The sequence below is a fragment of the Fringilla coelebs genome (assembly GCF_963513975.1).
Source record: "Fringilla coelebs genome assembly, chromosome: 37".
Taxonomy (NCBI): Eukaryota; Metazoa; Chordata; class Aves; order Passeriformes; family Fringillidae; genus Fringilla; species Fringilla coelebs.
Genome location: NC_140063.1, coordinates 648,907 through 673,906, shown reverse-complemented (window position 1 = coordinate 673,906; position 25,000 = coordinate 648,907). Strand labels below are relative to the sequence as shown.

Sequence of the window (25,000 nt, the reverse complement as noted above, 5' to 3'; positions counted from 1 at the left end):
ATTGGCTGCCCTGCCTAGGGTTAGGGTTAGGGTTAGGGTTAGGGTTAGGGTTAGGGTTAGGGTTCTGCAAACTAAAAGGCCCAGAGCTGCGGGCACACTGCAGCTGCAAAGGGCATCCCAGGGGCATCACAAAACTGCCACAACCTGGCCTCCTCGAGGGCTTCCTCCTTGGCACCTGCCCTAACCCTAGGCTGATTGGCTGCCCTGCCTAGGGTTAGGGTTAGGGTTAGGGTTAGGGTTAGGGTTAGGGTTAGGGTTCTTAAACTAAAAGGCCCAGAGCTGCGGGCACACTGCAGCTGCAAAGGGCATCCCAGGGGCATCACAAAACTGCCACAACCTGGCCTCTTCGAGGGCTTCCTCCTTGGCACCTGCCCTAACCCTAGGCTGATTGGCTGCCCTGCCTAGGGTTAGGGTTAGGGTTAGGGTTAGGATTAGGGTTAGGGTTCTGCAAACTAAAAGGCCCAGAGCTGCGGGCACACTGCAGCTGCAAAGGGCATCCCAGGGGCATCACAAAACTGCCACAACCTGGCCTCCTCGAGGGCTTCCTCCTTGGCACCTGCCCTAACCCTAGGCTGATTGGCTGCCCTGCCTAGGGTTAGGGTTAGGGTTAGGGTTAGGGTTCTGTAAACTAAAAGGCCCAGAGCTGCGGGCACACTGCAGCTGCAAAGGGCATCCCAGGGGCATCACAAAACTGCCACAACCTGGCCTCCTCGAGGGCTTCCTCCTTGGCACCTGCCCTAACCCTAGGCTGATTGGCTGCCCTGCCTAGGGTTAGGGTTAGGGTTAGGGTTAGGGTTAGGGTTAGGGTTCTTAAACTAAAAGGCCCAGGGCTGCGGGCACACTGCAGCTGCAAAGGGCATCCCAGGGGCATCACAAAACTGCCACAACCTGGCCTCCTCGAGGGCTTCCTCCTTGGCACCTGCCCTAACCCTAGGCTTATTGGCTGCCCTGCCTAGGGTTAGGGTTAGGGTTAGGGTTAGGGTTCTGCAAACTAAAAGGCCCAGAGCTGCAGGCACACTGCAGCGGCAAAGGGCATCCCAGGGGCATCACAAAACTGCCACAACCTGGCCTCCTCGAGGGCTTCCTCCTTGGCACCTGCCCTAACCCTAGGCTGATTGGCTGCCCTGCCTAGGGTTAGGGTTAGGGTTAGGGTTAGGGTTCTGCAAACTAAAAGGCCCAGAGCTGCGGGCACACTGCAGCTGCAAAGGGCATCCCAGGGGCATCACAAAACTGCCACAACCTGGCCTCCTCGAGGGCTTCCTCCTTGGCACCTGCCCTAACCCTAGGCTGATTGGCTGCCCTGCCTAGGGTTAGGGTTAGGGTTAGGGTTAGGGTTAGGGTTCTGTAAACTAAAAGGCCCAGAGCTGCGGGCACACTGCAGCTGCAAAGGGCATCCCAGGGGCATTACAAAACTGCCACAACCTGGCCTCCTCGAGGGCTTCCTCCTTGGCACCTGCCCTAACCCTAGGCTGATTGGCTGCCCTGCCTAGGGTTAGGGTTAGGGTTAGGGTTAGGGTTAGGGTTCTGCAAACTAAAAGGCCCAGAGCTGCGGGCACACTGCAGCTGCAAAGGGCATCCCAGGGGCATCACAAAACTGCCACAACCTGGCCTCCTCGAGGGCTTCCTCCTTGGCACCTGCCCTAACCCTAGGCTGATTGGCTGCCCTGCCTAGGTTTAGGGTTAGGGTTAGGGTTAGGGTTAGGGTTAGGGTTAGGGTTCTGCAAACTAAAAGGCCCAGAGCTGCGGGCACACTGCAGCTGCAAAGGGCATCCCAGGGGCATCACAAAACTGCCACAACCTGGCCTCCTCGAGGGCTTCCTCCTTGGCACCTGCCCTAACCCTAGGCTGATTGGCTGCCCTGCCTAGGGTTAGGGTTAGGGTTAGGGTTAGGGTTAGGGTTCTTAAACTAAAAGGCCCAGAGCTGCGGGCACACTGCAGCTGCAAAGGGCATCCCAGGGGCATCACAAAACTGCCACAACCTGGCCTCCTTGAGGGCTTCCTCCTTGGCACCTGCCCTAACCCTAGGCTTATTGGCTGCCCTGCCTAGGGTTAGGGTTAGGGTTAGGGTTAGGGTTCTGCAAACTAAAAGGCCCAGAGCTGCGGGCACACTGCAGCTGCAAAGGGCATCCCAGGGGCATCACAAAACTGCCACAACCTGGCCTCCTCGAGGGCTTCCTCCTTGGCACCTGCCCTAACCCTAGGCTGATTGGCTGCCCTGCCTAGGGTTAGGGTTAGGGTTAGGGTTAGGGTTCTGAAACTAAAAGGCCCAGAGCTGCAAGCACACTGCAGCTGCAAAGGGCATCCCAGGGGCATCACAAAACTGCCACAACCTGGCCTCCTCGAGGGCTTCCTCCTTGGCACCTGCCCTAACCCTAGGCTGATTGGCTGCCCTGCCTAGGGTTAGGGTTAGGGTTAGGGTTAGGGTTAGGGTTCTGCAAACTAAAAGGCCCAGAGCTGCGGGCACACTGCAGCTGCAAAGGGCATCCCAGGGGCATCACAAAACTGCCACAACCTGGCCTCCTCGAGGGCTTCCTCCTTGGCACCTGCCCTAACCCTAGGCTGATTGGCTGCCCTGCCTAGGGTTAGGGTTAGGGTTAGGGTTAGGGTTAGGGTTAGGGTTAGGGTTCTGCAAACTAAAAGGCCCAGAGCTGCGGGCACACTGCAGCTGCAAAGGGCATCCCAGGGGCATCACAAAACTGCCACAACCTGGCCTCCTCGAGGGCTTCCTCCTTGGCACCTGCCCTAACCCTAGGCTGATTGGCTGCCCTGCCTAGGGTTAGGGTTAGGGTTAGGGTTAGGGTTAGGGTTAGGGTTAGGGTTCTGAAACTAAAAGGCCCAGAGCTGCGGGCACACTGCAGCTGCAAAGGGCATCCCAGGGGCATCACAAAACTGCCACAACCTGGCCTCCTCGAGGGCTTCCTCCTTGGCACCTGCCCTAACCCTAGGCTGATTGGCTGCCCTGCCTAGGGTTAGGGTTAGGGTTAGGGTTAGGGTTAGGATTAGGGTTAGGGTTCTGCAAACTAAAAGGCCCAGAGCTGCGGGCACACTGCAGCTGCAAAGGGCATCCCAGGGGCATCACAAAACTGCCACAACCTGGCCTCCTCGAGGGCTTCCTCCTTGGCACCTGCCCTAACCCTAGGCTGATTGGCTGCCCTGCCTAGGTTTAGGGTTAGGGTTAGGGTTAGGGTTAGGGTTCTTAAACTAAAAGGCCCAGGGCTGCGGGCACACTGCAGCTGCAAAGGGCATCCCAGGGGCATCACAAAACTGCCACAACCTGGCCTCCTCGAGGGCTTCCTCCTTGGCACCTGCCCTAACCCTAGGCTGATTGGCTGCCCTGCCTAGGTTTAGGGTTAGGGTTAGGTTTAGGGTTAGAGTTAGGGTTAGGGTTCTGCAAACTAAAAGGCCCAGAGCTGCGGGCACACTGCAGCTGCAAAGGGCATCCCAGGGGCATCACAAAACTGCCACAACCTGGCCTCCTCGAGGGCTTCCTCCTTGGCACCTGCCCTAACCCTAGGCTGATTGGCTGCCCTGCCTAGGGTTAGGGTTAGGGTTAGGGTTAGGGTTAGGGTTCTTAAACTAAAAGGCCCAGAGCTGCGGGCACACTGCAGCTGCAAAGGGCATCCCAGAGGCATCACAAAACTGCCACAACCTGGCCTCCTTGAGGGCTTCCTCCTTGGCACCTGCCCTAACCCTAGGCTGATTGGCTGCCCTGCCTAGGGTTAGGGTTAGGGTTAGGGTTAGGGTTCTGAAACTAAAAGGCCCAGAGCTGCGGGCACACTGCAGCTGCAAAGGGCATCCCAGGGGCATCACAAAAATGCCACAACCTGGCCTCCTCGAGGGCTTCCTCCTTGGCACCTGCCCTAACCCTAGGCTGATTGGCTGCCCTGCCTAGGGTTAGGGTTAGGGTTAGGGTTAGGGTTAGGGTTCTGCAAACTAAAAGGCCCAGAGCTGCGGGCACACTGCAGCTGCAAAGGGCATCCCAGGGGCATCACAAAACTGCCACAACCTGGCCTCCTCGAGGGCTTCCTCCTTGGCACCTGCCCTAACCCTAGGCTGATTGGCTGCCCTGCCTAGGGTTAGGGTTAGGGTTAGGGTTAGGGTTAGGGTTAGGGTTCTGCAAACTAAAAGGCCCAGAGCTGCGGGCACACTGCAGCTGCAAAGGGCATCCCAGGGGCATCACAAAACTGCCACAACCTGGCCTCCTCGAGGGCTTCCTCCTTGGCACCTGCCCTAACCCTAGGCTGATTGGCTGCCCTGCCTAGGGTTAGGGTTAGGGTTAGGGTTAGGGTTAGGGTTAGGGTTAGGGTTAGGGTTCTTAAACTAAAAGGCCCAGAGCTGCGGGCACACTGCAGCTGCAAAGGGCATCCCAGGGGCATCACAAAACTGCCACAACCTGGCCTCTTCGAGGGCTTCCTCCTTGGCACCTGCCCTAACCCTAGGCTGATTGGCTGCCCTGCCTAGGGTTAGGGTTAGGGTTAGGGTTAGGATTAGGGTTAGGGTTCTGCAAACTAAAAGGCCCAGAGCTGCGGGCACACTGCAGCTGCAAAGGGCATCCCAGGGGCATCACAAAACTGCCACAACCTGGCCTCCTCGAGGGCTTCCTCCTTGGCACCTGCCCTAACCCTAGGCTGATTGGCTGCCCTGCCTAGGGTTAGGGTTAGGGTTAGGGTTAGGGTTCTGTAAACTAAAAGGCCCAGAGCTGCGGGCACACTGCAGCTGCAAAGGGCATCCCAGGGGCATCACAAAACTGCCACAACCTGGCCTCCTCGAGGGCTTCCTCCTTGGCACCTGCCCTAACCCTAGGCTGATTGGCTGCCCTGCCTAGGGTTAGGGTTAGGGTTAGGGTTAGGGTTAGGGTTAGGGTTCTTAAACTAAAAGGCCCAGGGCTGCGGGCACACTGCAGCTGCAAAGGGCATCCCAGGGGCATCACAAAACTGCCACAACCTGGCCTCCTCGAGGGCTTCCTCCTTGGCACCTGCCCTAACCCTAGGCTTATTGGCTGCCCTGCCTAGGGTTAGGGTTAGGGTTAGGGTTAGGGTTCTGCAAACTAAAAGGCCCAGAGCTGCAGGCACACTGCAGCGGCAAAGGGCATCCCAGGGGCATCACAAAACTGCCACAACCTGGCCTCCTCGAGGGCTTCCTCCTTGGCACCTGCCCTAACCCTAGGCTGATTGGCTGCCCTGCCTAGGGTTAGGGTTAGGGTTAGGGTTAGGGTTCTGCAAACTAAAAGGCCCAGAGCTGCGGGCACACTGCAGCTGCAAAGGGCATCCCAGGGGCATCACAAAACTGCCACAACCTGGCCTCCTCGAGGGCTTCCTCCTTGGCACCTGCCCTAACCCTAGGCTGATTGGCTGCCCTGCCTAGGGTTAGGGTTAGGGTTAGGGTTAGGGTTAGGGTTCTGTAAACTAAAAGGCCCAGAGCTGCGGGCACACTGCAGCTGCAAAGGGCATCCCAGGGGCATTACAAAACTGCCACAACCTGGCCTCCTCGAGGGCTTCCTCCTTGGCACCTGCCCTAACCCTAGGCTGATTGGCTGCCCTGCCTAGGGTTAGGGTTAGGGTTAGGGTTAGGGTTAGGGTTCTGCAAACTAAAAGGCCCAGAGCTGCGGGCACACTGCAGCTGCAAAGGGCATCCCAGGGGCATCACAAAACTGCCACAACCTGGCCTCCTCGAGGGCTTCCTCCTTGGCACCTGCCCTAACCCTAGGCTGATTGGCTGCCCTGCCTAGGGTTAGGGTTAGGGTTAGGGTTAGGGTTAGGGTTCTGTAAACTAAAAGGCCCAGAGCTGCGGGCACACTGCAGCTGCAAAGGGCATCCCAGGGGCATCACAAAACTGCCACAACCTGGCCTCCTCGAGGGCTTCCTCCTTGGCACCTGCCCTAACCCTAGGCTGATTGGCTGCCCTGCCTAGGGTTAGGGTTAGGGTTAGGGTTAGGGTTAGGGTTAGGGTTAGGGTTCTTAAACTAAAAGGCCCAGAGCTGCGGGCACACTGCAGCTGCAAAGGGCATCCCAGGGGCATCACAAAACTGCCACAACCTGGCCTCCTCGAGGGCTTCCTCCTTGGCACCTGCCCTAACCCTAGGCTGATTGGCTGCCCTGCCTAGGGTTAGGGTTAGGGTTAGGGTTAGGGTTAGGGTTCTGCAAACTAAAAGGCCCAGAGCTGCGGGCACACTGCAGCTGCAAAGGGCATCCCAGGGGCATCACAAAACTGCCACAACCTGGCCTCCTCGAGGGCTTCCTCCTTGGCACCTGCCCTAACCCTAGGCTGATTGGCTGCCCTGCCTAGGGTTAGGGTTAGGGTTAGGGTTAGGGTTCCGCAAACTAAAAGGCCCAGAGCTGCGGGCACACTGCAGCTGCAAAGGGCATCCCAGGGGCATCACAAAACTGCCACAACCTGGCTTCCTTGAGGGCTTCCTCCTTGGCACCTGCCCTAACCCTAGGCTGATTGGCTGCCCTGCCTAGGGTTAGGGTTAGGGTTAGGGTTAGGGTTAGGGTTAGGGTTAGGGTTAGGGTTCTGAAACTAAAAGGCCCAGAGCTGCGGGCACACTGCAGCTGCAAAGGGCATCCCAGGGGCATCACAAAACTGCCACAAGCTGGCCTCCTCGAGGGCTTCCTCCTTGGCACCTGCCCTAACCCTAGGCTGATTGGCTGCCCTGCCTAGGGTTAGGGTTAGGCTTAGGGTTAGGGTTAGGGTTCTGCAAACTAAAAGGCCCAGAGCTGCGGGCACACTGCAGCTGCAAAGGGCATCCCAGGGGCATCACAAAACTGCCACAACTTGGCCTCCTCGAGGGCTTCCTCCTTGGCACCTGCCCTAACCCTAGGCTGATTGGCTGCCCTGCCTAGGGTTAGGGTTAGGGTTAGGGTTAGGGTTCTTAAACTAAAAGGCCCAGAGCTGCGGGCACACTGCAGCTGCAAAGGGCATCCCAGGGGCATCACAAAACTGCCACAACTTGGCCTCCTCGAGGGCTTCCTCCTTGGCACCTGCCCTAACCCTAGGCTGATTGGCTGCCCTGCCTAGGGTTAGGGTTAGGGTTAGGGTTAGGGTTCTTAAACTAAAAGGCCCAGAGCTGCGGGCACACTGCAGCTGCAAAGGGCATCCCAGGGGCATCACAAAACTGCCACAACTTGGCCTCCTCGAGGGCTTCCTCCTTGGCACCTGCCCTAACCCTAGGCTGATTGGCTGCCCTGTCTAGGGTTAGGGTTAGGGTTAGGGTTAGGGTTAGGGTTCTGCAAACTAAAAGGCCCAGAGCTGCGGGCACACTGCAGCTGCAAAGGGCATCCCAGGGGCATCACAAAACTGCCACAACCTGGCCTCCTCGAGGGCTTCCTCCTTGGCACCTGCCCTAACCCTAGGCTGATTGGCTGCCCTGCCTAGGGTTAGGGTTAGGGTTAGGGTTAGGGTTAGGGTTCTTAAACTAAAAGGCCCAGAGCTGCGGGCACACTGCAGCTGCAAAGGGCATCCCAGGGGCATCACAAAACTGCCACAACTTGGCCTCCTCGAGGGCTTCCTCCTTGGCACCTGCCCTAACCCTAGGCTGATTGGCTGCCCTGCCTAGGGTTAGGGTTTAGGTTAGGGTTAGGGTTCTGAAACTAAAAGGCCCAGAGCTGCGGGCACACTGCAGCTGCAAAGGGCATCCCAGGGGCATCACAAAACTGCCACAACCTGGCCTCCTCGAGGGCTTCCTCCTTGGCACCTGCCCTAACCCTAGGCTGATTGGCTGCCCTGCCTAGGGTTAGGGTTAGGGTTAGGGTTAGGGTTAGGGTTCTTAAACTAAAAGGCCCAGAGCTGCGGGCACACTGCAGCTGCAAAGGGCATCCCAGGGGCATCACAAAACTGCCACAACTTGGCCTCCTTGAGGGCTTCCTCCTTGGCACCTGCCCTAACCCTAGGCTGATTGGCTGCCCTGCCTAGGGTTAGGGTTAGGGTTAGGGTTAGGGTTAGGGTTCTGCAAACTAAAAGGCCCAGAGCTGCGGGCACACTGCAGCTGCAAAGGGCATCCCAGGGGCATCACAAAACTGCCACAACCTGGCCTCCTCGAGGGCTTCCTCCTTGGCACCTGCCCTAACCCTAGGCTGATTGGCTGCCCTGCCTAGGGTTAGGGTTAGGCTTAGGGTTAGGGTTAGGGTTCTGCAAACTAAAAGGCCCAGAGCTGCGGGCACACCGCAGCTGCAAAGGGCATCCCAGGGGCATCACAAAACTGCCACAACTTGGCCTCCTCGAGGGCTTCCTCCTTGGCACCTGCCCTAACCCTAGGCTGATTGGCTGCCCTGCCTAGGGTTAGGGTTAGGGTTAGGGTTAGGGTTCTTAAACTAAAAGGCCCAGAGCTGCGGGCACACTGCAGCTGCAAAGGGCATCCCAGGGGCATCACAAAACTGCCACAACTTGGCCTCCTCGAGGGCTTCCTCCTTGGCACCTGCCCTAACCCTAGGCTGATTGGCTGCCCTGCCTAGGGTTAGGGTTAGGGTTAGGGTTAGGGTTCTTAAACTAAAAGGCCCAGAGCTGCGGGCACACTGCAGCTGCAAAGGGCATCCCAGGGGCATCACAAAACTGCCACAACTTGGCCTCCTCGAGGGCTTCCTCCTTGGCACCTGCCCTAACCCTAGGCTGATTGGCTGCCCTGCCTAGGGTTAGGGTTAGGGTTAGGGTTAGGGTTAGGGTTCTTAAACTAAAAGGCCCAGAGCTGCGGGCACACTGCAGCTGCAAAGGGCATCCCAGGGGCATCACAAAACTGCCACAACCTGGCCTCCTCGAGGGCTTCCTCCTTGGCACCTGCCCTAACCCTAGGCTGATTGGCTGCCCTGCCTAGGGTTAGGGTTAGGGTTAGGGTTAGGGTTCTTAAACTAAAAGGCCCAGAGCTGCGGGCACACTGCAGCTGCAAAGGGCATCCCAGGGGCATCACAAAACTGCCACAACTTGGCCTCCTCGAGGGCTTCCTCCTTGGCACCTGCCCTAACCCTAGGCTGATTGGCTGCCCTGCCTAGGGTTAGGGTTAGGGTTAGGGTTCTGCAAACTAAAAGGCCCAGAGCTGCGGGCACACTGCAGCTGCAAAGGGCATCCCAGGGGCATCACAAAACTGCCACAACCTGGCCTCCTCGAGGGCTTCCTCCTTGGCCCCTGCCCTAACCCTAGGCTGATTGGCTGCCCTGCCTAGGGTTAGGGTTATGGTTAGGGTTAGGGTTAGGGTTCTGAAACTAAAAGGCCCAGAGCTGCGGGCACACTGCAGCTGCAAAGGGCATCCCAGGGGCATCACAAAACTGCCACAAGCTGGCCTCCTCGAGGGCTTCCTCCTTGGCACCTGCCCTAACCCTAGGCTGATTGGCTGCCCTGCCTAGGGTTAGGGTTAGGCTTAGGGTTAGGGTTAGGGTTCTGCAAACTAAAAGGCCCAGAGCTGCGGGCACACTGCAGCTGCAAAGGGCATCCCAGGGGCATCACAAAACTGCCACAACTTGGCCTCCTCGAGGGCTTCCTCCTTGGCACCTGCCCTAACCCTAGGCTGATTGGCTGCCCTGCCTAGGGTTAGGGTTAGGGTTAGGGTTAGGGTTCTTAAACTAAAAGGCCCAGAGCTGCGGGCACACTGCAGCTGCAAAGGGCATCCCAGGGGCATCACAAAACTGCCACAACTTGGCCTCCTCGAGGGCTTCCTCCTTGGCACCTGCCCTAACCCTAGGCTGATTGGCTGCCCTGCCTAGGGTTAGGGTTAGGGTTAGGGTTAGGGTTCTTAAACTAAAAGGCCCAGAGCTGCGGGCACACTGCAGCTGCAAAGGGCATCCCAGGGGCATCACAAAACTGCCACAACTTGGCCTCCTCGAGGGCTTCCTCCTTGGCACCTGCCCTAACCCTAGGCTGATTGGCTGCCCTGCCTAGGGTTAGGGTTAGGGTTAGGGTTAGGGTTCTGTAAACTAAAAGGCCCAGAGCTGCGGGCACACTGCAGCTGCAAAGGGCATCCCAGGGGCATCACAAAACTGCCACAACCTGGCCTCCTCGAGGGCTTCCTCCTTGGCACCTGCCCTAACCCTAGGCTGATTGGCTGCCCTGCCTAGGGTTAGGGTTAGGCTTAGGGTTAGGGTTAGGGTTCTTAAACTAAAAGGCCCAGAGCTGCGGGCACACTGCAGCTGCAAAGGGCATCCCAGGGGCATCACAAAACTGCCACAACCTGGCCTCCTCGAGGGCTTCCTCCTTGGCACCTGCCCTAACCCTAGGCTGATTGGCTGCCCTGCCTAGGGTTAGGGTTAGGGTTAGGGTTAGGGTTAGGGTTAGGGTTCTTAAACTAAAAGGCCCAGAGCTGCGGGCACACTGCAGCTGCAAAGGGCATCCCAGGGGCATCACAAAACTGCCACAACCTGGCCTCCTCGAGGGCTTCCTCCTTGGCACCTGCCCTAACCCTAGGCTGATTGGCTGCCCTGCCTAGGGTTAGGGTTAGGGTTAGGGTTAGGGTTAGGGTTAGGGTTAGGGTTAGGGTTCTTAAACTAAAAGGCCCAGAGCTGCGGGCACACTGCAGCTGCAAAGGGCATCCCAGGGGCATCACAAAACTGCCACAACCTGGCCTCCTCGAGGGCTTCCTCCTTGGCACCTGCCCTAACCCTAGGCTGATTGGCTGCCCTGCCTAGGGTTAGGGTTAGGGTTAGGGTTAGGGTTAGGGTTAGGGTTAGGGTTCTGCAAACTAAAAGGCCCAGAGCTGCGGGCACACTGCAGCTGCAAAGGGCATCCCAGGGGCATCACAAAACTGCCACAACCTGGCCTCCTCGAGGGCTTCCTCCTTGGCACCTGCCCTAACCCTAGGCTGATTGGCTGCCCTGCCTAGGGTTAGGGTTAGGGTTAGGGTTAGGGTTAGGGTTCTGCAAACTAAAAGGCCCAGAGCTGCGGGCACACTGCAGCTGCAAAGGGCATCCCAGGGGCATCACAAAACTGCCACAACCTGGCCTCCTCGAGGGCTTCCTCCTTGGCACCTGCCCTAACCCTAGGCTGATTGGCTGCCCTGCCTAGGGTTAGGGTTAGGGTTAGGGTTCTTAAACTAAAAGGCCCAGAGCTGCGGGCACACTGCAGCTGCAAAGGGCATCCCAGGGGCATCACAAAACTGCCACAACTTGGCCTCCTCGAGGGCTTCCTCCTTGGCACCTGCCCTAACCCTAGGCTGATTGGCTGCCCTGCCTAGGGTTAGGGTTAGGGTTAGGGTTCTTAAACTAAAAGGCCCAGAGCTGCGGGCACACTGCAGCTGCAAAGGGCATCCCAGGGGCATCACAAAACTGCCACAACTTGGCCTCCTCGAGGGCTTCCTCCTTGGCACCTGCCCTAACCCTAGGCTGATTGGCTGCCCTGCCTAGGGTTAGGGTTAGGGTTAGGGTTAGGGTTAGGGTTCTTAAACTAAAAGGCCCAGAGCTGCGGGCACACTGCAGCTGCAAAGGGCATCCCAGGGGCATCACAAAACTGCCACAACCTGGCCTCCTCGAGGGCTTCCTCCTTGGCACCTGCCCTAACCCTAGGCTGATTGGCTGCCCTGCCTAGGGTTAGGGTTAGGGTTAGGGTTAGGGTTCTTAAACTAAAAGGCCCAGAGCTGCGGGCACACTGCAGCTGCAAAGGGCATCCCAGGGGCATCACAAAACTGCCACAACCTGGCCTCCTCGAGGGCTTCCTCCTTGGCACCTGCCCTAACCCTAGGCTGATTGGCTGCCCTGCCTAGGGTTAGGGTTAGGGTTAGGGTTCTTAAACTAAAAGGCCCAGAGCTGCGGGCACACTGCAGCTGCAAAGGGCATCCCAGGGGCATCACAAAACTGCCACAACCTGGCCTCCTCGAGGGCTTCCTCCTTGGCACCTGCCCTAACCCTAGGCTGATTGGCTGCCCTGCCTAGGGTTAGGGTTAGGGTTAGGGTTAGGGTTAGGGTTCTTAAACTAAAAGGCCCAGAGCTGCGGGCACACTGCAGCTGCAAAGGGCATCCCAGGGGCATCACAAAACTGCCACAACCTGGCCTCCTTGAGGGCTTCCTCCTTGGCACCTGCCCTAACCCTAGGCTGATTGGCTGCCCTGCCTAGGGTTAGGGTTAGGGTTAGGGTTAGGGTTAGGGTTAGGGTTCTGCAAACTAAAAGGCCCAGAGCTGCGGGCACACTGCAGCTGCAAAGGGCATCCCAGGGGCATCACAAAACTGCCACAACCTGGCCTCCTCGAGGGCTTCCTCCTTGGCACCTGCCCTAACCCTAGGCTGATTGGCTGCCCTGCCTAGGGTTAGGGTTAGGCTTAGGGTTAGGGTTAGGGTTCTGCAAACTAAAAGGCCCAGAGCTGCGGGCACACCGCAGCTGCAAAGGGCATCCCAGGGGCATCACAAAACTGCCACAACTTGGCCTCCTCGAGGGCTTCCTCCTTGGCACCTGCCCTAACCCTAGGCTGATTGGCTGCCCTGCCTAGGGTTAGGGTTAGGGTTAGGGTTAGGGTTAGGGTTCTTAAACTAAAAGGCCCAGAGCTGCGGGCACACTGCAGCTGCAAAGGGCATCCCAGGGGCATCACAAAACTGCCACAACTTGGCCTCCTCGAGGGCTTCCTCCTTGGCACCTGCCCTAACCCTAGGCTGATTGGCTGCCCTGCCTAGGGTTAGGGTTAGGGTTAGGGTTAGGGTTCTTAAACTAAAAGGCCCAGAGCTGCGGGCACACTGCAGCTGCAAAGGGCATCCCAGGGGCATCACAAAACTGCCACAACTTGGCCTCCTCGAGGGCTTCCTCCTTGGCACCTGCCCTAACCCTAGGCTGATTGGCTGCCCTGCCTAGGGTTAGGGTTAGGGTTAGGGTTAGGGTTAGGGTTCTTAAACTAAAAGGCCCAGAGCTGCGGGCACACTGCAGCTGCAAAGGGCATCCCAGGGGCATCACAAAACTGCCACAACCTGGCCTCCTCGAGGGCTTCCTCCTTGGCACCTGCCCTAACCCTAGGCTGATTGGCTGCCCTGCCTAGGGTTAGGGTTAGGCTTAGGGTTAGGGTTCTTAAACTAAAAGGCCCAGAGCTGCGGGCACACTGCAGCTGCAAAGGGCATCCCAGGGGCATCACAAAACTGCCACAACTTGGCCCCCTCGAGGGCTTCCTCCTTGGCACCTGCCCTAACCCTAGGCTGATTGGCTGCCCTGCCTAGGGTTAGGGTTAGGGTTAGGGTTAGGGTTAGGGTTCTGCAAACTAAAAGGCCCAGAGCTGCGGGCACACTGCAGCTGCAAAGGGCATCCCAGGGGCATCACAAAACTGCCACAACCTGGCCTCCTCGAGGGCTTCCTCCTTGGCCCCTGCCCTAACCCTAGGCTGATTGGCTGCCCTGCCTAGGGTTAGGGTTAGGGTTAGGGTTAGGGTTAGGGTTCTTAAACTAAAAGGCCCAGAGCTGCGGGCACACTGCAGCTGCAAAGGGCATCCCAGGGGCATCACAAAACTGCCACAACCTGGCCTCCTCGAGGGCTTCCTCCTTGGCACCTGCCCTAACCCTAGGCTGATTGGCTGCCCTGCCTAGGGTTAGGGTTAGGGTTAGGGTTAGGGTTAGGGTTCTTAAACTAAAAGGCCCAGAGCTGCGGGCACACTGCAGCTGCAAAGGGCATCCCAGGGGCATCACAAAACTGCCACAACCTGGCCTCCTCGAGGGCTTCCTCCTTGGCACCTGCCCTAACCCTAGGCTGATTGGCTGCCCTGCCTAGGGTTAGGGTTAGGGTTAGGGTTAGGGTTAGGGTTCTGCAAACTAAAAGGCCCAGAGCTGCGGGCACACTGCAGCTGCAAAGGGCATCCCAGGGGCATCACAAAACTGCCACAACCTGGCCTCCTCGAGGGCTTCCTCCTTGGCACCTGCCCTAACCCTAGGCTGATTGGCTGCCCTGCCTAGGGTTAGGGTTAGGGTTAGGGTTAGGGTTCTGCAAACTAAAAGGCCCAGAGCTGCGGGCACACTGCAGCTGCAAAGGGCATCCCAGGGGCATCACAAAACTGCCACAACCTGGCCTCCTCGAGGGCTTCCTCCTTGGCACCTGCCCTAACCCTAGGCTGATTGGCTGCCCTGCCTAGGGTTAGGGTTAGGCTTAGGGTTAGGGTTAGGGTTCTGCAAACTAAAAGGCCCAGAGCTGCGGGCACACCGCAGCTGCAAAGGGCATCCCAGGGGCATCACAAAACTGCCACAACTTGGCCTCCTCGAGGGCTTCCTCCTTGGCACCTGCCCTAACCCTAGGCTGATTGGCTGCCCTGCCTAGGGTTAGGGTTAGGGTTAGGGTTAGGGTTAGGGTTCTTAAACTAAAAGGCCCAGAGCTGCGGGCACACTGCAGCTGCAAAGGGCATCCCAGGGGCATCACAAAACTGCCACAACCTGGCCTCCTCGAGGGCTTCCTCCTTGGCACCTGCCCTAACCCTAGGCTGATTGGCTGCCCTGCCTAGGGTTAGGGTTAGGGTTAGGGTTAGGGTTCTTAAACTAAAAGGCCCAGAGCTGCGGGCACACTGCAGCTGCAAAGGGCATCCCAGGGGCATCACAAAACTGCCACAACTTGGCCTCCTCGAGGGCTTCCTCCTTGGCACCTGCCCTAACCCTAGGCTGATTGGCTGCCCTGCCTAGGGTTAGGGTTAGGGTTAGGGTTAGGGTTAGGGTTAGGGTTCTGCAAACTAAAAGGCCCAGAGCTGCGGGCACACTGCAGCTGCAAAGGGCATCCCAGGGGCATCACAAAACTGCCACAACCTGGCCTCCTCGAGGGCTTCCTCCTTGGCCCCTGCCCTAACCCTAGGCTGATTGGCTGCCCTGCCTAGGGTTAGGGTTAGGGTTAGGGTTAGGGTTCTTAAACTAAAAGGCCCAGAGCTGCGGGCACACTGCAGCTGCAAAGGGCATCCCAGGGGCATCACAAAACTGCCACAACCTGGCCTCCTCGAGGGCTTCCTCCTTGGCACCTGCCCTAACCCTAGGCTGATTGGCTGCCCTGCCTAGGGTTAGGGTTAGGGTTAGGGTTAGGGTTAGGGTTAGGGTTCTTAAACTAAAAGGCCCAGAGCTGCGGGCACACTGCAGCTGCCAAGGGCATCCCAGGGGCATCACAAAACTGCCACAACCTGGCCTCCTCGAGGGCTTCCTCCTTGGCACCTGCCCTAACCCTAGGCTGATTGGCTGCCCTGCCTAGGGTTAGGGTTAGGGTTAGGGTTAGGGTTAGGGTTAGGGTTCTTAAACTAAAAGGCCCAGAGCTGCGGGCACACTGCAGCTGCAAAGGGCATCCCAGGGGCATCACAAAACTGCCACAACCTGGCCTCCTCGAGGGCTTCCTCCTTGGCACCTGCCCTAACCCTAGGCTGATTGGCTGCCCTGCCTAGGGTTAGGGTTAGGGTTAGGGTTAGGGTTAGGGTTCTTAAACTAAAAGGCCCAGAGCTGCGGGCACACTGCAGCTGCAAAGGGCATCCCAGGGGCATCACAAAACTGCCACAACCTGGCCTCCTCGAGGGCTTCCTCCTTGGCACCTGCCCTAACCCTAGGCTGATTGGCTGCCCTGCCTAGGGTTAGGGTTAGGGTTAGGGTTAGGGTTCTTAAACTAAAAGGCCCAGAGCTGCGGGCACACTGCAGCTGCAAAGGGCATCCCAGGGGCATCACAAAACTGCCACAACCTGGCCTCCTCGAGGGCTTCCTCCTTGGCACCTGCCCTAACCCTAGGCTGATTGGCTGCCCTGCCTAGGGTTAGGGTTAGGGTTAGGGTTAGGGTTAGGGTTAGGGTTCTTAAACTAAAAGGCCCAGAGCTGCGGGCACACTGCAGCTGCAAAGGGCATCCCAGGGGCATCACAAAACTGCCACAACCTGGCCTCCTCGAGGGCTTCCTCCTTGGCACCTGCCCTAACCCTAGGCTGATTGGCTGCCCTGCCTAGGGTTAGGGTTAGGGTTAGGGTTAGGGTTAGGGTTCTTAAACTAAAAGGCCCAGAGCTGCGGGCACACTGCAGCTGCAAAGGGCATCCCAGGGGCATCACAAAACTGCCACAACCTGGCCTCCTCGAGGGCTTCCTCCTTGGCACCTGCCCTAACCCTAGGCTGATTGGCTGCCCTGCCTAGGGTTAGGGTTAGGGTTAGGGTTAGGGTTCTTAAACTAAAAGGCCCAGAGCTGCGGGCACACTGCAGCTGCAAAGGGCATCCCAGGGGCATCACAAAACTGCCACAACCTGGCCTCCTCGAGGGCTTCCTCCTTGGCACCTGCCCTAACCCTAGGCTGATTGGCTGCCCTGCCTAGGGTTAGGGTTAGGGTTAGGGTTAGGGTTAGGGTTAGGGTTCTTAAACTAAAAGGCCCAGAGCTGCGGGCACACTGCAGCTGCCAAGGGCATCCCAGGGGCATCACAAAACTGCCACAACCTGGCCTCCTCGAGGGCTTCCTCCTTGGCACCTGCCCTAACCCTAGGCTGATTGGCTGCCCTGCCTAGGGTTAGGGTTCTTAAACTAAAAGGCCCAGAGCTGCGGGCACACTGCAGCTGCAAAGGGCATCCCAGGGGCATCACAAAACTGCCACAACCTGGCCTCCTCGAGGGCTTCCTCCTTGGCACCTGCCCTAACCCTAGGCTGATTGGCTGCCCTGCCTAGGGTTAGGGTTAGGGTTAGGGTTAGGGTTAGGGTTAGGGTTCTTAAACTAAAAGGCCCAGAGCTGCGGGCACACTGCAGCTGCAAAGGGCATCCCAGGGGCATCACAAAACTGCCACAACCTGGCCTCCTCGAGGGCTTCCTCCTTGGCACCTGCCCTAACCCTAGGCTGATTGGCTGCCCTGCCTAGGGTTAGGGTTAGGGTTAGGGTTAGGGTTAGGGTTCTTAAACTAAAAGGCCCAGAGCTGCGGGCACACTGCAGCTGCAAAGGGCATCCCAGGGGCATCACAAAACTGCCACAACCTGGCCTCCTCGAGGGCTTCCTCCTTGGCACCTGCCCTAACCCTAGGCTGATTGGCTGCCCTGCCTAGGGTTAGGGTTAGGGTTAGGGTTAGGGTTCTTAAACTAAAAGGCCCAGAGCTGCGGGCACACTGCAGCTGCAAAGGGCATCCCAGGGGCATCACAAAACTGCCACAACCTGGCCTCCTCGAGGGCTTCCTCCTTGGCACCTGCCCTAACCCTAGGCTGATTGGCTGCCCTGCCTAGGGTTAGGGTTAGGGTTAGGGTTAGGGTTAGGGTTAGGGTTAGGGTTCTGCAAACTAAAAGGCCCAGAGCTGCGGGCACACTGCAGCTGCAAAGGGCATCCCAGGGGCATCACAAAACTGCCACAACCTGGCCTCCTCGAGGGCTTCCTCCTTGGCACCTGCCCTAACCCTAGGCTGATTGGCTGCCCTGCCTAGGGTTAGGGTTAGGGTTAGGGTTAGGGTTAGGGTTAGGGTTAGGGTTCTGCAAACTAAAAGGCCCAGAGCTGCGGGCACACTGCAGCTGCAAAGGGCATCCCAGGGGCATCACAAAACTGCCACAACCTGGCCTCCTCGAGGGCTTTCTCCTTGGCACCTGCCCTAACCCTAGGCTGATTGGCTGCCCTGCCTAGGGTTAGGGTTAGGGTTAGGGTTAGGGTTAGGGTTCTTAAACTAAAAGGCCCAGAGCTGCGGGCACACTGCAGCTGCAAAGGGCATCCCGGTGCACGGAGTCGATGGCCATGCCCATGTCCCCAGTGTCCCCAATGTCCCCATGTCCCCTTGATGTCCCACCTGTGCACGTAGCCCAGGCGGTGCACCGAGTCGATGGCCATCACCAGCTCGGCCAGGTAGAAGCGCGCCATGGCCAGCGGCAGCCGGTCCCCAAACTTGCTGAGCAGCGTCAGGAGGTCCCCACCGATGTAGTACTCCATCACCAGGTACTGCGGGGACAGGGGACAGTGGGGACATTGGGGACAGTGGGGACATTGGGGACATTGGGGACATTGGGGACACTGGGGACAGTGGGGACATTGGGGACATTGGGGACACGGGGACATTGGGGACACTGGGGACATTGGGGATCATTGGGGACACTGGGGACACTGGGGACATTGGGGACAGTGGGGACAGTGGGGACATCGGGGACATTGGGGACATCAGGGACATTGGGGACATTGGGGACAGCAGGGACATTGGGGACATTGGGGACACTGGGGACATTGGGGACATGGGGACACAGGGACATGGAGGTGGACAAGGGGATGTGTAGGTAACAAGGGGGTGACCCATGTGACATGGTGGTAACACGGGTGACACGGAGGTGACACAGGTGACACACAGGTGACACACAGGTGACACACAGGTGACACAGAGGTGACAGGCGTGTCCCCATACCAGGCACTGCGGGTCCTGGAAGGCGAAGTGCAGCCGCGTGATCCAGCGCCGGTCACCGCGGGCCAGCACGTCCCGCTCCTCACGGAAACAGGACACCTGCACAGGGACAGGGACAGGGACAGCGCTGGCACCTGCCACAGGGACAGGGACACCGCTGGCACCTGCACTGACACCTGCACGGGGACAGGGACAGGGACAGGGACAGCGCTGGCACCTGCCACAGGGACAGGGACAGGGACAGGGACAGGGACAGGGACAGGGACAGGGACAGGGACAGGGACAGGGACAGTGCTGGCACCTGCCACAGGGACAGGGACAGGGACAGGGACAGGGACAGGGACAGCGCTGGCACCTGCCACAGGGACAGGGACAGGGACAGGGACAGGGACAGGGACAGGGACAGTGCTGGCACCTGCCACAGGGACAGGGACAGGGACAGGGACAGGGACAGGGACAGGGACAGGGACAGGGACAGGGACAGTGCTGGCACCTGCACTGACACCTGGACAGGGACAGGGACAGGGACACGGACAGCGCTGGCACCTGCCACAGGGACAGGGACAGGGACAGGGACAGGGACAGGGACAGGGACAGGGACAGGGACAGCGCTGGCACCTGCACTGACACCTGGACAGGGACAGGGACAGTGCTGGCACCTGCCACAGGGACAGGGACAGGGACAGGGACAGGGACAGGGACACTGCTGGCACCTGTGCTGACACCTGCACAGGGACAGGGACAGGGACAGTGACACTGCTGGCACCTGCCACAGGGACAGGGACACTGCTGGCACCTGCACTGACACATGGACAGGGACAGGGACAGGGACAGTGAGAGTGACACTGCTGGCACCTGCGCTGACACCTGGACAGGGACAGGGACAGGGACAATGAGAGTGACACTGCTGGCACCTGCGCTGACACCTGGACAGGGACAGGGACAGGGACAGGGACAGTGAGAGTGACACTGCTGGCACCTGCGCTGACACCTGGACAGGGACAGGGACAGGGACAGCGCTGGCACCTGTGCTGACACCTGGACAGGGACAGGGACAGCGCTGGCACCTGCCACAGGGACAGTGACACCGCTGGCACCTGCCACAGGAACAGGGACAGGGACAGGGACAGCGCTGGCACCTGTGCTGACACCTGGACAGGGACAGGGACAGCACTGGCACCTGTGCTGACACCTGGACAGGGACAGGGACACTGCTGGCACCTGGGACAGGGACAGGGACAGGGACAGCACTGGCACCTGCCACAGGGACAGGGAGAGGGACAGGGAGAGGGACAGCGCTGGCACCTGCCACAGGGACAGGGACAGGGACAGTGACACTGCTGGCACCTGCCACAGGGACAGGGACAGCGCTGGCACCTGCACTGACACCTGGACAGGGACAGGGACAATGACAGCGCTGGCACCTGTGCTGACACTTGGACAGGGACAGGGACAGGGACAGGGACAGGGACAGGGACAGCGCTGGCACCTGCACTGACATCTGCACAGGGACAGGGACAGGGACAGGGACACTGCTGGCACCTGTGCTGACACCTGGACAGGGACAGTGACAGGGACAGTGACAGTGACACCGCTGGCACCTGCGACAGTGACAGTGACAGTGACACTGCTGGCACCTGCGCTGGCGCCGAGGGCGAGGCCACGCCCACAGCACCCTTGTCACTGGTGTCCCCTCCTCGGTGTCCCCTCCTCGGTGTCTCCTCCTCGGTGTCCCCTCACCCGCGGTGACATCCCCCGCCTCACGTCCTCGCGTGTCCCCCGAGTGTCCCCAGGTGTCCCCACACGTTCCCCGCGTGTCCCTGAGTGCCCCAACACAGCCCCCAAGTGTCCCCAAGTGTCCCCAGGTGTCCCCAGGTGTCCTGACACGTCCCCAAGTGTCCCTAAACATCCCCTGAGTGTCCCTGAGTTTCCCCAAGTGTCCCCACAGGTCCCCCAACTGTCCCCCAGTGTCCCCAAGTGTCCCCAATTGTCCCAACACATTCCCCGCATGTCCCTGTGGGTCCCCAATTGTCTTCAATTGTCCCCAACTGTCCCCCAGTGTCCCCAAGTGTCCTCACATGTCCCCTGGCTCTCCCCAAGTGTCCCCGTATGTCCCCGCGTGTCTCCAAGTGTCCCCTGCGTGTCCCCACACATCCCCTTAGGGTCCCCAACCGTCCCATGATTGTCCCCAACTGTCCCCAACTGTCCCCTGATTGTCCCCTGATTGTCCCCAACTGTCCCTCCACTGTCCCCAATTGTCCCCTGATTGTCCCCAACTGTCCCCAATTGTCCCCTGATTGTTCCCAATTGTCCCCTGATTGTCCCCAACTGACCACCGACTGTCCCAATTGTCCCTGCGACTGTCCCCTGACTGTCTGACTGTCCCCTGCGTGTCCCCCTGGTGTCCCCCTGGTGTCCCCCTGGTGTCCCCAAATGTCCTCCAGGTGTCACCGAGTGTCCCCAAGTGTCCCCCGGTGTCCCCAAGTGTCCCCCCGCTGTCCCCAACTGTCCCCAATTGTCCCTGCAGTGTCCCCCCGGTGTCCCCGGGTGTCCCCCCGCTGTCCCCAAGTGTCCCCTGGTGTCCCCAAGTGTCCCCCCGCTGTCCCCGAGTGTCCCCTGGTGTCCCAAGTGTCCCTCCAGTGTCCCCCAAGTGTCCCCTGCTGTCCCTGAGTGTCCCCTGCTGTCCCCAAGTGTCCCCCCCAGTGTCCCCCAAGTGTCCCCTGCTGTCCCTGAGTGTCCCCTGCTGTCCCCAAGTGTCCCCTCGGTGTCCCCCGGTGTCCCCAAGTGTCCCCAAGTGTCCCCAAGTGTTCCCAATTGTCCCTGCGGTGTCCCCGACTGTCCCCGAGTGTCCCCCTGCATGTCCCCGAGTGTCCCCCTGGTGTCTCCCTGCGTGTCCCCCGCTGTCCCCTGCGTGTCCCCGCTGTCCCCAAGTGTCCCCGGTGTCCCCACCTCTCCCCGGCGCAGCATGTCCCACTTGTTCATGATCTTCATGGCGTAGATCTGCCCGGTCTCCCTCATCCTCACCACGGCCACCTGCGGGGACACCGGGGGGACACGGGGGGACACCGGGGGGTCACAGGGGGGGACACCGGGGGGTCACCGGGGGGTCACCGGGGGGGTCACCGGGGGGGTCACCGGGGCTCCGTGCCATCCCCGTGTCCCCCAGTGCCACCCCAGTGTCCCCCGGTGTCCCCAGTGTCCCCCCTGTGTCCCCCCAGTGCCATCCCCAGTGCCCCCCGGCGTCGCCCCATTGTCCCCCCGCTGTCCCCGGTGTCCCCCCGTGTCCCCGCTGTCCCCCCGGTGTCCCCGGTGTCCCCACCTCGCTGAACGCGCCCCTCCCGATCACTTTGAGGATCCCGGTGTCCCCCCCCGGTGTCCCCGGTGTCCCCCCGGTGTCCCCACCTCGCTGAACGCGCCCCTCCCGATCACTTTGACGATCCCGGTTTCCCCCCCCGGTGTCCCCGCTGTCCCCCCGGTGCCATCCCCGGTATCCCCCCGGTGTCCCTGATGTCCCCGGTATCCCCCCGGTGTCCCCGGTGTCCCCGGTGTCCCCCCGGTGTCCCCACCTCGCTGAACGCGCCCCTCCCGATCACTTTGACCATCTCGGTGTCCCTCCCTGGTGTCCCCGGTGTCCCCCCGGTGTCCCCCCGGTGTCCCCACCTCGCTGAACGCGCCCCTCCCGATCACTTTGACGATCTCGGTGTCCCTCCCTGGTGTCCCCGGTGTCCCCCCGGTGTCCCCCCGGTGTCCCCACCTCGCTGAACGCGCCCCTCCCGATCACTTTGACAATCTCGGTGTCCCCCCTGGTGCCATCCCCGGTGTCCCCCCGCTGTCCCCGGTGTCCCCCCGGTGTCCCCACCTCGCTGAACGCGCCCCTCCCGATCACTTTGACGATCTCGAAGTCTCCGCGCTGCAGCTGCAGCTCCTGGACCCGCGCGGCCGCCGGTTCGGCTGGGGAGAACCGGACCGGGACCGGGTCAGGAGAACCGGACCGGAACCGGGTCAGGGGGGGACCGGGACCAGAACCGGGTCAGGGGAACCGGGACCGGGTCAGGGGAACCGGACCGGAACCGGGTCAGGGGGAGAACCGGACCGGAACCGGGTCAGGGGAACCGGGACCGGGTCAGGGGGGAACCGGACCGGAACCGGGTCAGGGGAACCGGGACCGGGTCAGGAGAACCGGGACCGGGTCAGGGGGGGAACCGGGTCAGGGGAACCGGGACCGGGTCAGGGGGAGAACCGGACCGGAACCGGGTCAGGGGGGGACCGGACCGGAACCGGGTCAGGGGAGAACCGGACCGGAACCGGGTCAGAGGGAGAACCGGACCGGACCGGGTCAGGGGAGAACCGGACCGGAACCGGGTCGGGGTGAGAATTGGGACCGGACCGGGTCGGGGGGGAACCGGGACCGAACCGGGTCGGGGACCACCGGGGGTGGGGAATTTGGGGGGGGGGCTTTGGGGTTTTTGGGGGGCAGCGCCGGATTTGGGAGCACAACCCCGATTGGGGGGGGGTCTAGGATTTTGGGGGGGGGGGGGGGCGATTGTGGGGGGGGTCTGGAGGAGATTTGGGGGGGGGGAGGTTGTGTTTTTGGGGGGAGAATCCCAGGGAATATTTTTTTGGGGGGGGGTCGGAGTGAGAATCCCAAATCCCGGGGAATTTTTTGGGGGGCGGGGGGTCGGAGTGAGAATCCCAAAGAATTTTTTTTTTTGGGGGGGGGGGGCGGGAAGTGCAGCGGGGCCGTGGGGAGGGAGGGTTCCGGGGGTTGGGGGGGGGAGGGGAGGGGGGGTGTGACAACGCGGGGGGGGGGGGGGGTTTGTGACACCCAGGGTGGCGCGGGGGGGGGGGGCGGCCGCGCACCCGCAGCCCATTTATGGCCGCGCAGCGATCGGCGCCCGCGGGGGGGGGGAACCGGCCCCGCCGTGCCCAGAAAAGGAGCGGCGCCGCCGGGCCCCCCCACCCCCCACCCCCGGGCCCCCCCCCGGGCCACGGCGGCCGAGCCCCCCCACCCTGAGACCCCCACAAAGGGATCCCCCCGCTGCCCCCCGGAAGAGAAACCCCCCCCCAAAAAAAGGGACCCCGACAGCGGGACCCCCCCCCCCCCCGAAATGACCCCGAGGTCCGGACCCCCCCCCCCCAAAATGACCGCGGGGTTCGGGGGGGATCCCGCAGGTGTCGCCCCCCTTCCGGTACCGACCGGACCCGGACACACCCCCCCGGCCCGGTGCCGGTTCTGAGACCGCCCCCCCCCAAAATCCCGAGCCCCCCGGGATCCCACCGTGACCCCCCGCACCGCGTGCAGGACCCCCGGTACCGGCCCGCCCGGTCCTGCCCCCGGACCCCGCCCCGAACCGGAGCGGAGCGGAGCCCCGGGCCCTGCCCGCCCGAACGGTCCCGGTGCCCCCCGCCCGTGACACCCCCGGGCCCGACCCCCCGGTTCTGGACCCCCGCAATCCCGAGCCCGGTTCGGAGCCCGGTTCCGAGACCCGCGGGCCGGTTCCGAACCCCCCGAACCCGGTTCCGAACCCTCCGGGCCCGGACACGGTCCCGGTTCCCCCAATCCCGAACTTCCTGGTCTCGGATCCCCCAGTCCCGAACCTCCCGGTCCCGGAACTCCCGGTCCCGGTCGCGGCCCCCGGTCCCGGAACCCCCAATCCTGGACCTCCCCCCCAGTGCCGAACCCCCCCGGTTTCGGACCTCTCGATCCCGAACCCCCCCAGTCCCGGACCCCCCGTTCTCGGTCCCGGACCCCCCAATCCGAGCCCCCTCAGTCCTGGTGCCGCCCCGGTCTCGGTCCCGGTCCCGGTCCCGGTCCCATACCCGGAACCCCCCTCCTGTTCCCGTTCCCGTTCCCGTCCCGGTGACCCCAGCCCGGACCCCCCCCCCAATCCGAACCCCCCGTTCCAGTCCTGGTCCTGTCCCGGTCCCGGTGCCGCCCAGCCGGGCCCCACACCCCGTTCCCGGTCCCGGACCCCCCAATCCGAGTTTCCCTCCCGGTCCCGGTCCCGGTCCCGGTCCCGGTCCCGGTCGCGAACCCCCCCAAATCCGAGGCCCCGTTCCCATCCCGGTCCCGGTGCCCCCCAGCCCGACCCGGAGCCCCCCCGTTCCGGTCCCGAACCGCCCCAATCCGAGCCCCCGTTCCTATCCCGGTGCCGGTGCCCCCCAACCCGACCCGACCCCCCTGTCCCGGTGCCGGTGCCTCCCCCAGACCCGGTCCCGGTGCCCCCCCAGCCCGACCCGGACCCCCCCGGTCCCGGTACCCCTCAGCCCGACCCGGACCCCCCCGTTCCGGTCCCGAACCGCCCCAATCCGAGCCCCCGTTCCCGGTGCCGGTGCCCCCCCCAGCCTGACCGGACGCCCCCGTCCCGGTGCCGGTGCCTCCCCCAGCCCCGGCCCCGGTGCCCCCCAGCCCGACCGGACCCCCCCGTCCCGGTCCCGGCCCCGGTGCCCCCCAGCCCGACCGGACCCCCCCGTCCCGGTCCCGGCCCCAGTGCCCCCCAGCCCGACCCGGACCCCCCCGTTCCCGTCCCGAACGCCCCAATCCGAGCCCCCGTTCCAATCCCGGTGCCGGTGCCCCCAGCCCGACCGGCCCCCCCCCGTCCCGCTCCTCGTCCCGGTCCCGGTCCCGGTGCCGGTTCCCGGCGTTACCCCAGCTCAGAAACTCCCGGACGTGTCTGTCGCTGTCGCTGTCGCCGTCGCCGTCTCTGTCGCCGTCTCTGTCGCTGTCGCGGTCGCTGTCGCGGCGCCCGGCCGTGTCTCCGGTGTCGGCGGGGGTCTCCC

The 25,000-nt window shown here is 61.5% G+C and overlaps 1 protein-coding gene across 1 annotated transcript in view; it reads right to left on the bottom strand.

The window, feature by feature from the left end:
* Window positions 1-25,000, bottom strand: part of DMPK (DM1 protein kinase) — a gene marked incomplete at its 5' end in the record, with an annotated part of 73,842 nt that overhangs the window by 26,699 nt on the left and 22,143 nt on the right. The window contains 5 exons of the mRNA XM_084224408.1: window positions 17,621-17,769; window positions 18,224-18,319; window positions 21,170-21,253; window positions 22,080-22,171; window positions 24,869-24,995. Of these exons, the coding sequence (XP_084080534.1) occupies window positions 17,621-17,769; window positions 18,224-18,319; window positions 21,170-21,253; window positions 22,080-22,171; window positions 24,869-24,995 (548 nt within the window). The remainder of the gene's footprint in view (window positions 1-17,620; window positions 17,770-18,223; window positions 18,320-21,169; window positions 21,254-22,079; window positions 22,172-24,868; window positions 24,996-25,000) is intronic.